Consider the following 14,554-nt stretch of genomic DNA (forward strand, 5'->3'; position numbering starts at 1 on the left):
TTTGTCTGTATGTATCTTTTGATCTCTGCTTCTATTTCTTTTCTGACCCACTCATTTTTTAGAAGTATGTTGTTTAATTTCCACATTTTTGTGGTTTTGTTTACTTTTTTTTTGCAGGTGAATTCTAGTTTCAAAGCTTTATGGTCAGAGAATATGCTTGGTATAACTTCAGTCTTTCTGAATTTGTTGATATTAGTTTTGTGGCCCAACATATGGTTAATTCTTGAGAATGTTCCATGCACCCTGGAGCAAAATGTATACTCTGGCATTTTGGAATGAAATGTCCTGTAGATGTCTATCATATCCAGTTGTCCTAGTGTTTCGTTTAAGGCCCATATTTCTTTATTGATTTTCTGTTTGGATGAACAGATATAGAGTTGTCAGCAGTGTATTGAGGTCTCCAAGTATGATTGTATTTTTGTCAGTTCTTATTTTTAGATAAGTTAGTAGATGTCTTATATACTTTGGTGCTCCTTGGTTTTGGTGCATATATATTAAGAAGTGTTATGTCTTCTTTATTCAAAGTCCCCTTTATCATTTTGAAATGACCATCTTTGTCTCTGATTACCTTTGCTGTCTTGTAGTCAGCATTATTAGATATGAGTATGGTTATACCTGCTTTTCTTTGAATGTTATTTGCTTGGAGAATCGTTTTCTAACCTTTCACTTTGAATTTGTTTTTATCCTTGTAGCTTAGATGTGGTTTTTTTTTTTTTTTATTGTTGTTGTTTCTGTTTTTGGGGTTTTTGACTGGGAATCGAACCCAGGACTCCTGCACGCCAGGCCGATGCTCTACCACTGAGCCAACTTCAGGGCCTAGATGTGTTTTTTGAAGGCATCATACAGCTAGATTTTTTTTTTATCCACTCTGCTACTCTGTGTCTTTTTATTGGTGATTTCAATCCATTTACATTTAATGTAATTATTGACATTTGAGGATTTCTTATTGCCATTTTATATATTGCTTTCTGATAGCTCTGTATCTTGTTTGGTTCTTCTCTTTTGTTCTTCTATCATTTGTTTTTGTTTGGTTGTATTCCATACTTCTTTCCTCTGTTTCTTTTTTATTTTTTAACCATGTGTTTCTGTAGTGTTTTTTTAGGGGTGGTTACCATTAGGTAATAAAAAGGATATGTGTCATATTCATTGTAGTACATTATCTCATGAGTACTTCTGCACTCCATCCTCCTTTGCTACTGTTAATCTTTGTCCTCTTCCCTTTTTTGTTTTTGTTGTCACAGATTAATCTTGTTTTTATTGTGATCTTGTTGGAACATTTACTTGTAATTTTGTTTTGTTTTGTTCTTTGTACTTGGTTGGATAAGCCCCTTTAGTATTTCCTGAAGTGGGGGTTTTCTGGTGATAAATTCTCTCTTTTATATATCTGTGAATATTTTTATTTCCTCTTTTTATTTGAAGGATAGCTTTGATGGATATAATTTTCTTGGTTAGAAGTTCCTTTCTTTCAGTACTTTAAATATTGGGGTCCACTCTACTGGCTTGTAGAGTTTCTGCTGAGAAATCTGATGATAGCCTAATGGGCCTTTCTTTATATGTTGTTTTCTTTCTTTCCCTGGCTTCCTTGAGGATATTTTCTTTGTCATTTGTTTGTGATAATTTCATTACGATGTGTCTTAGAGAAGGCCTGTTTGTGTTATGGTAACTCGGTGTTCTGTTTGCTTCTTAGATTCGAGGCTCTAATTCTTTCCACAGGCTTGGGAAGTTCTCGTCTATTTGTTTGAATATGTTCTCCATTCCATTTTCTCTCTCTTCTCCTTCTGATATACCCATTATTCTTATGTTGCTCTTTCTGATGGAGTCAGACAATTCATGTAGGTCTTTCTCATTTTTTTAAATTCATGAGTCTCTCTCCTCTTCTTTCTGTAGTGTCTCTAGTTGCCTGTCTTTTATTTCACTAATTCTCTTCTCTATCTCGCCTGTTCTATTAGCTAAGCGTGTTACCCAATTTTTCAGTTCATATATTGAGTTTTTCATCTCTGTTTGATTCCTTTTTATAGTTTCAATTTCCTTGATGATCTATTCTTTTTGTTCATTGAATTTTTTGAGCTCTCTAAATTGCCTTTTCATGCTTTCTTGTATTTCCCTGAGTATTTTTAGGACTTCTATTTTTAATTCTCTGTCATTTAACTACTCCAAGATTTCCAAGCAATTGAAAATTTTTCTAGAGATTTTTCATCATCTATATGAGCTTTATTTCTGTATTTTTTATCCATGATATTTGATTTCTTTTTCCTTAATGGCATTTGAGAATGTTACTGTTAGCAACACTAATAAGAGATAATTTAAAAAAATAAAATAAAAATTGAAAAGATACAGTGAAAAAATGAAAATTCTATTATAATAAATGGAACAAAAACTACAGAGAACCAGGGGCCAGAACTGATGTAAAATGACAAACAGATAAAAAAAAATGAAGTAAGAAACACGCAAATGCCACAAAGAAAAATGTGAATCCAAAATAAAATAATTTGTTGATAAATGATGATCGAATGAGACAAAAAGGAAAAAAAAAGAGAAAAGAATAAAAAAAAAGTTAAGGTTTTTAAAATGTAACCCTCAGAAAAAAAACAGGAATGGGAAATGTAACTATGGATAATGAAGTTCAAAGGGAAAGGAAAGAATAAAATGGAAAAAAGATAAAATGACCAAAGTGGGGGAAAAAAGTTATAAAAATGTAATTTTTTCCTGGTTTTGAGAGGTAGCTTCTTTTTTTTTGGCAGGTGGCGCTATTCTACAGGTTTTGCAGGACTAGGAGCCAATTTCAGATCTGGTGCCTTTATAAGGACCCGCGGACAGGTCTAGCGTGTCTCAGCATGCTGTGGGCTGGGATCCGATTGCAGATCAGGCGCTTTTCTATGGGAACCTGGGCATTTCTAGTATGCCTCAGCACTCTGCAGGTCTAATCTCCACAGGCTTCTCCCTTGTGCCCTGTTTGGTAGCCCGTAGCAAGCCACATGCGCACCCAGCCCCCACAAATTTCACAGTGCACATGGAGGTCTGCTCCTGCCCACATCTGTGATCTCAGTCAGTGCTGGAAATGCAGGAATATGCTTTGAAACTTATATCGGCTCACGGGGTGCCCCACCTGGACAGGTCCATGCCTAGGGATCCTGACCCTTGTGCACTTCCCGTGTTGTTGGTTGGGAAGCTGGGACCACACAGAAATGCTGGCTACAGCCCACGCAGAAGTCTACCACTGATAATCTCGGGCCTAGCCCTTCTGCCCACAAGTGTGCGTGCCCCCACCAGAGGTGCCAGGTGGAGCCACTCACACACTGCCCGCGATCGCACACCCGGGAGTGCACAAAGCTGCTCCGGTGCCAGCCTCCATGGGCAACCCACACCAGCAGCCTCTGTCGGAGCCTGCCAACCGTGCTCGCCGGCATCCGCCATCTCAGGCAGAGCAGGCGTGCTCTCTCCTCTGCTTGATCATCCACTCTATCCCAGCTTTTTCCCTCTGCCCCAAATCCTCCATTTCTCTCAGTTCCAGGCGAAAGTGACCCTTCCTCAGTTCAGTGAGGAAAGCGGAATACTCCATTCTCTGCCTTATTTCTTTCATAGTGGATTATATATTCAGCCACCTTTTCACCCAATCATACCTTTGTCTGGTGTGTGTATATTTCAGATGCTCCTGAGATTTTTTCTCTGTCTTTAGTTGCTGACTTGTTGAAATTTCAGGGAGAGATATCGGGAGCACCCCTCATGGCACCATTTCTCTGATGTCACCAGATCATTTTCTAACACTTTTCTCTGAACTTTTATCATTCCTCAGGGCCATGTCAAAATCTGTCGTCGTCCCCCCCCCCATTATTAGATTTGAAAGTAACCTCAGTCTAAAATTTCAAATATACTTAATGCTTAATTTTCCATTTACCACAATTTTATACCACTCCTAATACATATGATTTTCATATTCTAGGATTTCCAGATTCACAGGATGGCTCAGCATTAATGGACAGAGAAGTGTGAACTTATCTTCTTTCACTATGGAGGCAGGTTTGGCAGATGGTGAACCTGACCGAACTTTGGTGAGTGATTCAAATACAGCATAATAAGGTGCTGTCATCTGCAGCTATGAAGTGTTTGATGTAAGCCGTGATGTTATTTTAAAAATGTATTTAAGACAAGCTTTAAAAAAAGTATTTTTAAATACTTTAACTCCTCTGTTGATATGAAATATTACAGATAGTTTAAACCTTGTTGGAGCACAACCTAGTCAGTTTTCTGACTTCTCTGCCCTGTCTCCTCCCTCTTTTCCACTGCCTTCCCAGCCATGTAGTATAATACACATATTGACATAATAGTTTGCGTTTATGTTTTTCCAAAAACACTTTCTGCCTTAAGGAAATCAAGAGAATTTCGCTAAATTGAGGAAATGCCTTAAAATCGCACATCATATAAAGCTCTGAGCAGGCAGAGGGAATGAAACAGTTAAAATAATTAAGAGCAGTTGCCACATATATTCTTTCTATAAAAGTATAAAGATTTAATAAACATTGCTGCCTTGGCCTGACTTGTGATGGCGCAGTGGGTAAAGCATGGACCTGGAATGCTGAGATTGCCAGTTCAAAACCCCGGGCTTGCCTGGTCAAGGCACATATGGGAGTTGATGCTTTCTGCTCCTTCCCCTTTCTCTCTCTCTGTCTCTCTCTCTCTCTGTCTGCTCTCTCTAAAGTGAATAAATAAAATCTAAAAAAAAAGTTTGATATAAAAAATAAATATTGCTGCCTTGTGATTATGATTGAATTGTATTCTGAAATTAAAGTAAGTATGTAGGTGTGGTCATTAAGTATCCCTTATCCAATAAGTAAAAAATAAAACCCATCAGCAGGGTAAATTAAATGATTTGTCATTATATAAAAATCGATTATCCCATGATAATTTAATTTTCAATTCTGTAGCATTTTGAGAGATTCCATTAAATATTGATATATGCAATTCTTTGTTAGGAATGTTTTCATTATACAAGGTAAGGGTACTGACTGCATCAAATGTCAATTGGTAGCTCTGTGATTTGTTAGGTGGAAGATTCTTTGACAAATTTGTATTGTTGAAATAATGTGAAGGCTGATTTGTCTCTTGTTCACATTGCTGTGGTGTTGAGCCACTATTATATTGAGATGTTTGTAAACTTTAACCTAGTGAATGTCCTTTGTTCAGGCTCAAATGTAGAACGGTCTAATAATTGACAGCAAATGCAGTTTTGCTTACCTGTATAAATTTGGTCCCAACCTTTCTTAAATTTCTGGCTTAAACTTGATTTAGTTTCTTAAATGGTCAAAACTGTTAAACGCTACAATGATAACTTGTTTATAGAGAATAAAATGCATATGGAAATAGCTTGATTTATGAAGGTTATTGTCATGATTATAAGTGGAAAACTGATGGTAAGTTATTTTATTTTTACTATAATTTCAGAAAAGAAGTTAAGATTAAAATCCTGTCCTAGAATATGGTGTTTACTTTTCTATAAATAACATTTTATTTAAAGCTTAATGGAATTTAAGTTTTTTTATTTTAAATTTCTTAGTGGTAATAAAAATTCCAGTAATAACAATTGCCATTTTCAAAGTCTGTACTTTGTCAAACTATTCTCTGAACAGCCATAAAAGGTAGCTGTTTGTTTACGCTCACCTTTATAAATAGGGAAGTAGGCTCAGCGAGACTTCTTATCTCCTGTGTGTTCACAGCTGAAGCGGGGAACTGTCGGTCTGTCTGAATACTTACTTTGCCACTAAGGTATTGACTACATACCTGTCTTTCTGGATAGAAGTGCTTAAAATTTATTGTTACTTTTTAAAATAATATCTAAATAGATAGTATTAAATTCTATGCCAGAATTCCTGCACTGTATTAATAAAGTTTTAATCATTTTTTATTGTAAAGTCTGTTGATATTGAGAGGTTGGAGCAAGGATATAAAAAACAGAGCTTTTTTTCCCCTACTTGTTCATTTTCTTCTATGAGATATTGTAGCATAGAGAGAATACCAATAATTTCAATATGAAATATGCTGAAACTAATCTTGAGGTCCTCTTTTGAGTTACTCATTTATGAAATATTATCTTTGAATTGCTTGGCATAAGCCAGTTACTGTTTAGATTTAGGAGAAGTGGGCTAAGAACATGGGCTCTGTAGACATTGAGCTACATGTTAAAATTTGAGCTCTGTCACTTAGTTGTATAACATGGACAATTAATTAAATTCTTCAGGTTTCCAGTTTCCTCATTTATTACTAAAGATAATAGTAATATCTACCTTAGAGTTGTTTTCAGTTTTGAGATAATATATATGTAAAGTGTCCATTACAAACCTTGCACATTATAAACATTCAATAAATAAAATCTACTATTGTTATTGTTAATATAAATATTAATATTAAGACCTCTCCAAAAATGTAAATAATTAGAAGGCAGGAGAGGCAGTAAAACACATTTTAAAAAAGCCATAGGCTATTCAGCAATTCTAGCTTTACACTTTCTCTGGTTCCTGGTTTTCTACCTAAAATGTTGAGGCAAATACTCTATTTCCTTAAAAAAAAAAAAATGTAGACAGGATACTCATTCTGCCTACTTGATAGTGACAGTATGATCTGGTGAAACCAGAAAGTTGTTTGCAAATATAAGGCAGCATGTCAATATGAGGTGGCAATGTTTTAAAAAATCTGATTCCATGCACTGGTTTTAAAAATATTAGTAAACTATTTTTGAATGTATCCTTTATGCCAAGTACTGTGACAGGTGAAAGGGATGCCAAGACATACACATTGTAGTCTTTATGAATTACATTTATTTTTGGGGAGACTAGATGAGGGACAGATAAGGCAATAGCAGCATTACTAAATGTTAAGTGAGGGATGTAAACAAGGCATAGTTCACAAGTTGTGAAAATTATGTGGTTGCTATACACTGAGGTAGTTTGGGAAGCTTTCTTAAGAGAACAAACTTTGAATAGCATAGGTAATAGGGCTCAGAGGATTGAAAATGAACAGGAAGAGCATTCTAGGAAGGGAGACTGGCAAGGGGCAAGGCCACATGGGGAGTTAATATCTCAAGGTTTATTCAGGGAACATTAGTAGAAAAATTAACTGAGGTAGATAGGAAGGGAGTGGAGTTCATAGAAATAATGATCAATGCAGCAGTTAGAGACTAACTTTATGGAAAACTTTGAGTGCCAGGTCAGGGTTTTTGAACTTGGTTCTGTAGGCAATGGTATGTCATTGAATATTTTATGTAGTTAGATAACATAAATCTGGGAGCAGGCTGTAAAATGATTTGGAAGAAAGATGGCGCTATCAATTAGGATACTATTAATTCAGATACTGTTTGTTGTGAAGTTGTAAAAACTTGGACTCAGTCTGACTTTAGTGTCCATTTGTTTAATTTTCTTCTTCCACATGAGATTCTCTATTTTTTAAAAATGTATTCGCAAAGTAAAATTCATTATTGCAATTGCCTATAGTTCTATTTTTTGTAGTATTATTAGTCTTAGATGGTAAATATTTGAATTTTTCCATATGCAGTACTAAATATACTTCAGAACACAAATGTACATTTAATATATCTTAAAACCTTTGGTAAAGGTCCAGAATTTATATTAGAAATAACCACTAAGATATGCTTCAAGTGTAGGAGCCAAATTTCTATTAATAAATTGAAATAAACTGAAATATCCTTTTAGTAGACAAAAATGGAATATGTTCCTTAAGGAAAGTCAAAGCTTTTGAATACCTTATAGGTTTCTTTTAGCAGAGGGATTTGCTTTATAAGGTATATTAGAAGTCAGAATTTTCTAATATACCTTCTGTAGTTATATAAGTGACTGTTTAGAAGAGATGAAAAATTAAAAAAAAATTTTATGAATCTTAATCATATCTCTAGTATCCAAGGGGCTCTGAATTGAGGAAATCTTTCTTGAAATTCTAATTTAAACTAGGTACTTTGAATTAGAGGCTTTTTGAAGTAGAAGGAACTGAAAAGATGATTTAATTCAGTAATTCTCCGCACGCTAGGCCGACGCTCTACCCCTGAGCCAACCGGCCAGGGCTTAATTCAGTAATTCTCAAAATGTAGTAAATGAGTATCTTCCGGATGGCCCTAGAGATAATCCAGGTTTCTGAAACTTTGGTTTTTATTAAAGTGTTTCATAATTATTGTGATTTTGTGCTTGTAAAGTAACATTGATAAGTTGTAAGAGTTCACTGAGAAATTAAAGTCATATTCCAAGAAGTGTGGCTAATATATGTAACATTTGGTAATATTATATAGCTGTATGGGCGTAAAAATTGATAGAATTGCCTCAGTTTTTGGTAACATCAAGTATTATTTTGAATAGATGAAAAAAATTTTTAAATGTTGCTGTTTTTGTTGTTATAAGTACTGTTAGTTTAGTTTCCTCGTTATCATTAATGATTTAGTATATTGTATGTTGTTAGTCATAGCAGATATGTAATGACAGTATTTTTGTTGTAGTTTTCCAGTAACTGGCCTGTAAGACGTGTATGCTTCCAACTTAATTATAAGTTATCCACATCCCAATTACCAATCTTCCCAAAGTATTATTATATAATGGCACTTGTGTTTTTTTTTTCAATTTAGAAATTTAATGGAATAACATTGGTCCATAGGAACACATAGGTTTCAGTATACATCTCCATAGTATGTGAACTATTCATTGCATATGTGCCCATCACCCAAAGTCAAATTATTGTCCATCACCTTATATTTGGCCTCCTTTACTCCTTTTCCTCTGGTAGCCACTTCACTTTTGTCTATGTCCATTTGTCTTAATTTTATTTTTTTTATTTTTTATTTTTTTTATATATTTTTTTTATTTTTTATTTATTCATTTTAGAGAGGAGAGGGAGAGAGAGAGAGAGAGAGAGAGAGAGAGGGAGGGAGAGAGAGAGAAGGGGGGAGGAGCTGGAAGCATCAACTCCCATATGTGCCTTGACCAGGCAAGCCCAGGGTTTTGAACCGGCGACCTCAGCATTTCCAGGTCGACGCTTTATCCACTGCGCCACCACAGGTCAGGCCGATTTGTCTTAATTTTATATCCCACCTATGTGTAAAGTTATATAGTTCTTAGCCTTTTCTTATTTACTTATTTCGCTTAGCATAATATTCTCAAGTCAATTATATGCATAGTCAATTAATGCATTCAAGTCAATTATAAGTTACTATATGCCAATTACCAGTCTTCTCAAAGTATTATTATCTAATGGTACTTGCTTGTTTCTATAGCATCCCCTCCACGCCTTGGGCTCCCCGGAAAATGGGAACAGGTGGGAATGAACTGTGAAGTCTCTTGTGTCATCTTTAATAAAAGGGCCTTAGAGATTGAGGGTTACTAAATCTGGTGCATATTCTCATCTAATATTTGACCATTTTTTGAGACCTGTCTGCTAAGTGTTTGGCTAATGTTTAAATACTTCAGGGTTACCTCTGTAGAGGCCTGTTTGCTCTTTCCATTTAACAATGATTATGCTACCAGCAGAGGTTTTGCAAACCTCTCAGTCCTGTGGCAGCTTTTACCCTTTAGTTTTTGTGGGAAATTTAGATTATTTAGTCGGATGATCTGCCTAATGTAAGAATTTCATCTACAGTATTCCCCAACCAGCTGGTTGTCTATGCTTGGCATGAACACGTCCTTATAGGTAACTCAGTGGTTCAATCATTATACTTGACCTGAAATAGGCTTCTTTGTTAAATTTTACTGTTGGTCATTATGTTAGTTTTCTATTGCTGCTGTAATAAGTTACCACAAATTCAGTGGCTTATAACAACACAAATTTATTATCCTCTTATTTCTAGATATCAGAAGTGTAAAAGCAGCCTTAGAGGCTCTGAGGGGAGAATCTATTACCTTGTTTTTATCAATGTCTGGAGGTGGCATTCATTCAGTGGCTCATGGGCCCTTCCTCCCATCACTTCAACTTCTAGCTTTTATAATCACATTGCCTACTACTCTCTTTGATTGTCGTGCCTACCTCTTAAAAGGGCCCTTGTGATTATGTTGGCCCTCTCAGATAATACAGAATAAGTCCCCTATCTCAAGATCCTTAACTTCAATCATATGCAAAGTCCCTTATATCATGTAAAATAACATTCACAGGTCACAGAGATTAGGATGTGGACATGTTTGGGAGGCTGTTATTCTGCCTATCACAGTTGTGGTACTAACCTTTGGTGCTTCCCAGTCTAGTGAAGTGGGTCCTATTGCTGGATAACAGTCTGGTCCAGTGGGCATCTTACCTGAGGAGTTTTTAGGTAGAACTAAAGTTCTAAAATATGCAATTCTTAGGTTGCAGAGATCTTTGTATAAAATTTCTTATGGAAATTTTAGTCACCAATTTATTACCTACTTATTCTCTTTTATAGTAAAATAGCTTTGTCATCCCAGTAGTTATTTGCTAATTATAACAGTTTGTTTTATCACATATTCAAGAATGTTAATAGAAGTTATCTTTTTCAAACTTTTTATTATGAAACATTTCAAGTATATTCCAAAACGAAGGACTAGTATAATGAATTCTCATGTACCTATCACTGATCTTCAACAATTGTCAACATAGGTCAGTCTTGTTTCATTTATATTCCCACCTTTCCACCCCGTATTTTCTTGAGCAAATCCGAGGTATATCATTTCATTCATTAGTATTTCAGTATGTATCTCTAAACTTTTGTTTAAAACTTTAACCATGGATACCATTGTTATCCTAAAAATGAGTAATTCTTTAATATACTTAACTAATAAATGCTTAAACTTCCCTGACTGCCTCATAAATATTATTTTCCTAGTTTTTGTGTTGGACTTGGTTGATAAGTGTGAAGCCAGTAGCCACGGCCACCATCACAGCCGTCCGGCCCATGCAGGTTTGCATTGGATTTGGACAGTCGGTAATAAAACAATGGAGCCAAGAACTGGTGGGCTGTTAGCTTTAATCCTAGCATGCACCTAGCAGGCAAGTAAAAACACACACTGGGCTTCAAAACCCACTCATTCAGTGCTCACAAAGCTACTGACTTATCCAAGTTTCCTAGAATCAAAGGTTTCTAGCTCACCGGACTTATTCACCTCTGTTTCCCATCTCCTTCTCTCTTCTCTCCTTTTTCTGCTCTCCTCTAATGCTAATCTCAGGAACCGAGAGAGAGCAAGCTCCTGGTCTGCTCCACTTTATAGTATAGAAACCAAAACCTTTAATCCAACATACAAACAAGGAAGTCTCTGATACAAAGTCACTTATCTGAGGCATAATGGGATTCCTCATGAGAGTGCACCACCCCACATCAGAAAGGGTGGGAAAGACTTAGTCCCAAAACCAAGCCCCAGGCTACTAGAATCTGGCCTGCCCACAGCCTGCCCCCAACACACATTAAGATAATCATGCCCATCCCAAGCAAGAAGGGCAACCAATACCATCACCTGGGCGACGGGCTTCCACGTGGGCAGCGCCATCTTTAACAAAGTGAGCGTAATATATTTTATCTGCCCAACAATTAAGTCACTCAAGTCTTTTTTAATCTTTTAAGTTGTTCATCCATCTGTTAATTTTCAATTTTTAATATTTTTTTAATATATTGAAGAAATAGTTTGTACTGTCGAGTTTCCCACAATCTGGATTTTTCCCCATGGTGATTGTTTAATGTGTTCTTCTGTCACTTATATTTCTTGGCAATTGGTTATTAGAATTAGAGTCTTGCTCAGATTCAGGTTCTTTTTTATTTCTCACAATAATAGTTCATTGCTAGTGTTGTGTGTTACCATAAGCATCAGGAGGCATATAATTAGTGTGCTTTTTGATAATAGCAGCCATTGATGACCATTGCCTATATCTGTTCATTCATGAGAGATACAGTGTGTCTGTAAAGTCATGGTGCACTTTTGACCGGTCACAGGAAAGCAACAATAGACAATAGAAATGTGAAATCTGTACCAAATAAAAGGAAAATCCTCCCAGTTTCTGTAGGATGATGTGGCAGCATGTGTGCATGCGCAGCTGATGACATAACACCGTGTATAGTATACAGTGGAGCAGCCCACGGCCATGCCAGTTGAAATGTGGACAGTACAGAGGAAAGTTCAGTGTGTTCTGTGGCTCGCTAAATTCGAATCTGTGACCAAAGTGCAACGTGAATATCGGCACATTTATAACGAAGCACCACCACATAGGAATAACATTACTCAGTGGGATAAGCAGTTGAAGGAAACTGGCAGTTTGGTGGAGAAACCCCGTTCTGGTAGGCCATCAGTCAGTGACGAGTCTGTAGAGGCTATACGGGATAGCTACTTAAGGAGCCCTTAAAAATCTGTGTGTGAGCCCACATCGAACTGCACTGAATAGGTATGAAACTAGGAGAGTTTTCCTTTTATTTGGTGCAGATTTCACATTTCTGTCGTCTCTTGTTGCTTTCCGGTGACCAGTTGAAAGTGCACCATGACTTTACGGACACACTGTATAAATGAATATTTTAACAGCCTTAGAAAAATGGGAGCTGGAGAGAATGACTGACTAGCCTTTACCTTAAAGCAATCCAACCAACCTTACATTTTGTTAGGTTTTTGTTTTTCTGCCATTTTACAACTTTATTGAACCTTCTACTATAGGGAGACATTTTTAAAAAGGATAAAACAATTTTGATAGGTATGTTTTATGCTACATTAACTTCTAAATGTTACAAATTAGCAGTATTTAAATATTTGTAATGTTTGAACTGCCTAAGTGGGAAAGTACTGCTCAGTGTTTTCTGTTACATAGTTACTTAAATTCTGTCTTATATCTTCATTCTTTGTACTTATTAGAGATTGTTCTTATTCTTATTAGAGGCTTGAATAATGTAAAAATTTACTGGTATATGATGGGACTCTAATAATGAATTTTAGGAACAGAGTTGGAGAAAAAGTTAGTTTTTAAAAAGTAGAAGAAATAGCCAGTCTACATAGTATATCAGCAGAATTGCAAACCATTTTTTTTCTGTATCCATTATTGTTTGGAGATCTTTTCAAATTCTGTTCCCAGAACTACAGAACTCTTTAATACCCTTTCATAGACTCTGTGAGGTGAAAATTATTTTTTTAGAAATACAGTGATATTTGATGTTAGTCACCTTTTTTCTCCTTCTTACTTGAGTGTACAGTGCACTTTTTCAGAGGCTGTATGGGATGTAATGATGTCATTGCTCTGTTGAGAAATGGAGTGTGTGCTTGTATAGTCTTGTTTCATGTTTTCTTAATTTTTTCTTAATCAGTGCTTTTTAAAAAAATAATAAACAATTTTTAAGAATAGTTTTAGGCATACAGTAAGTTCTCACTTAACACTGTTGATAGGTTCTGTGATTTTAAGCAAAATGATGTATAACAAAACCAGTTTTAGCATAGGCTAATTGATACAAATAAGAATTAAGTTCCTCTGGCATCTCATCAACATGAGGGTTAGGTTTAGGAGGGTGTGAGTCACTATAACACTAAGTAACTCAGTTTCCATTTGCAAAAGAAATTGATTACTTTTTGGCTTTATATTTCTTGCATGTAGAATGGCTAAGGTGGTGGCTGAAAGAGGACCAAAGATTAAAATGAACAATATCTATATTGGACAGTTTCTTAAGACTTTTTCTGTGAAAAATCTAAACTAGTACTATTAAGGTAACTAACTCCCAGTAGAAAGCTATTTGTTTTGCTAAATTAGACTTGAGGAGGAAAATGGGCTTTAAAAATTTGTTATTTCTTTTAATATCCATAAATAATACAATCATTCAGGTTTTTTTTAAGTGCAGATTAAAGAGCTTTCATAAAAGCATTATCACTTACTGTTTCTCCTTAGTTTTAAGACATGCAGGTGTATCTCGTAATCAGGATACAATTAAAGCCAAGACACCCACAGCTGTACATTTAACTCTTAAATTACGTGCATCAAGAATCTTAAAATAAATTGCTTCCTACTTAGAAAAAAGAAAATAGTTTCATAAACTTCCAAAAGAAGTTTTATGCAAAGGATTAGAATTTTAGCATATTGAAAATACACGAAGATAAATTTAAGTTAGAAGGAATTATTATTTTTTTTTAGCGAGACGGAGACAGAGAGGGACAGACAGGAAGGAAGAGAGATGAGAAGCATCAATTCTTCTTTGCAGCACCTTAGTTGTTTATTGATTGCTTTCTCATATGTGTGTTGACCAGGTGACTCCAGCGAAGCCAATGACCCCTTGCTCAAGCCAGCAACCTTGGGCTCAAGCCAGCGACCTGTGGTCTCAAGCCGGTGACCTTGGGGTTTTGAACCTGTGTCCTCTGCTTCTGGTGCTTTATCCACTGCACCACTGCAGACTTCATTCAGTAGACCTTAGCAGGTTTTCATTAATTTACAATGATTTTAGAAGTCAGCTTAAATTCAATATAGTGAAAACAGTAGTAATGGAGCAAGAAACAACTTGGGAGGGGGATATTAATTTCTATTAATACATGTATATTTGTATATGAATTTATATTGATGTATGTGTATCCACATATACACAAAAAGTTAATTTTGGTCAAGCATTGAG

General features: G+C 35.6%; 1 protein-coding gene across 12 annotated transcripts in view; it reads left to right on the forward strand.

Annotated features, from left to right (window-relative positions):
* Nucleotides 1–14,554, forward strand: part of OSBPL8 (oxysterol binding protein like 8) — a 168,017-nt gene that overhangs the window by 49,156 nt on the left and 104,307 nt on the right. For 5 of the 12 annotated variants that reach the window (XM_066257619.1, XM_066257618.1, XM_066257621.1 and 2 more), the window contains one exon: nt 3,941–4,049. In XM_066257619.1, the coding sequence (XP_066113716.1) occupies nt 4,008–4,049 (42 nt within the window). In that variant the 5' untranslated portion in view covers nt 3,941–4,007. Of the gene's footprint in view, nt 1–3,939; nt 4,050–5,276; nt 5,409–14,554 lie in introns of those variants that run through there. The other 7 variants (XM_066257620.1, XM_066257622.1, XM_066257628.1 and 4 more) reach the window with 5 other exon arrangements.

This window comes from Saccopteryx bilineata, chromosome 2, assembly GCF_036850765.1.
Source record: "Saccopteryx bilineata isolate mSacBil1 chromosome 2, mSacBil1_pri_phased_curated, whole genome shotgun sequence".
Taxonomy (NCBI): Eukaryota; Metazoa; Chordata; class Mammalia; order Chiroptera; family Emballonuridae; genus Saccopteryx; species Saccopteryx bilineata.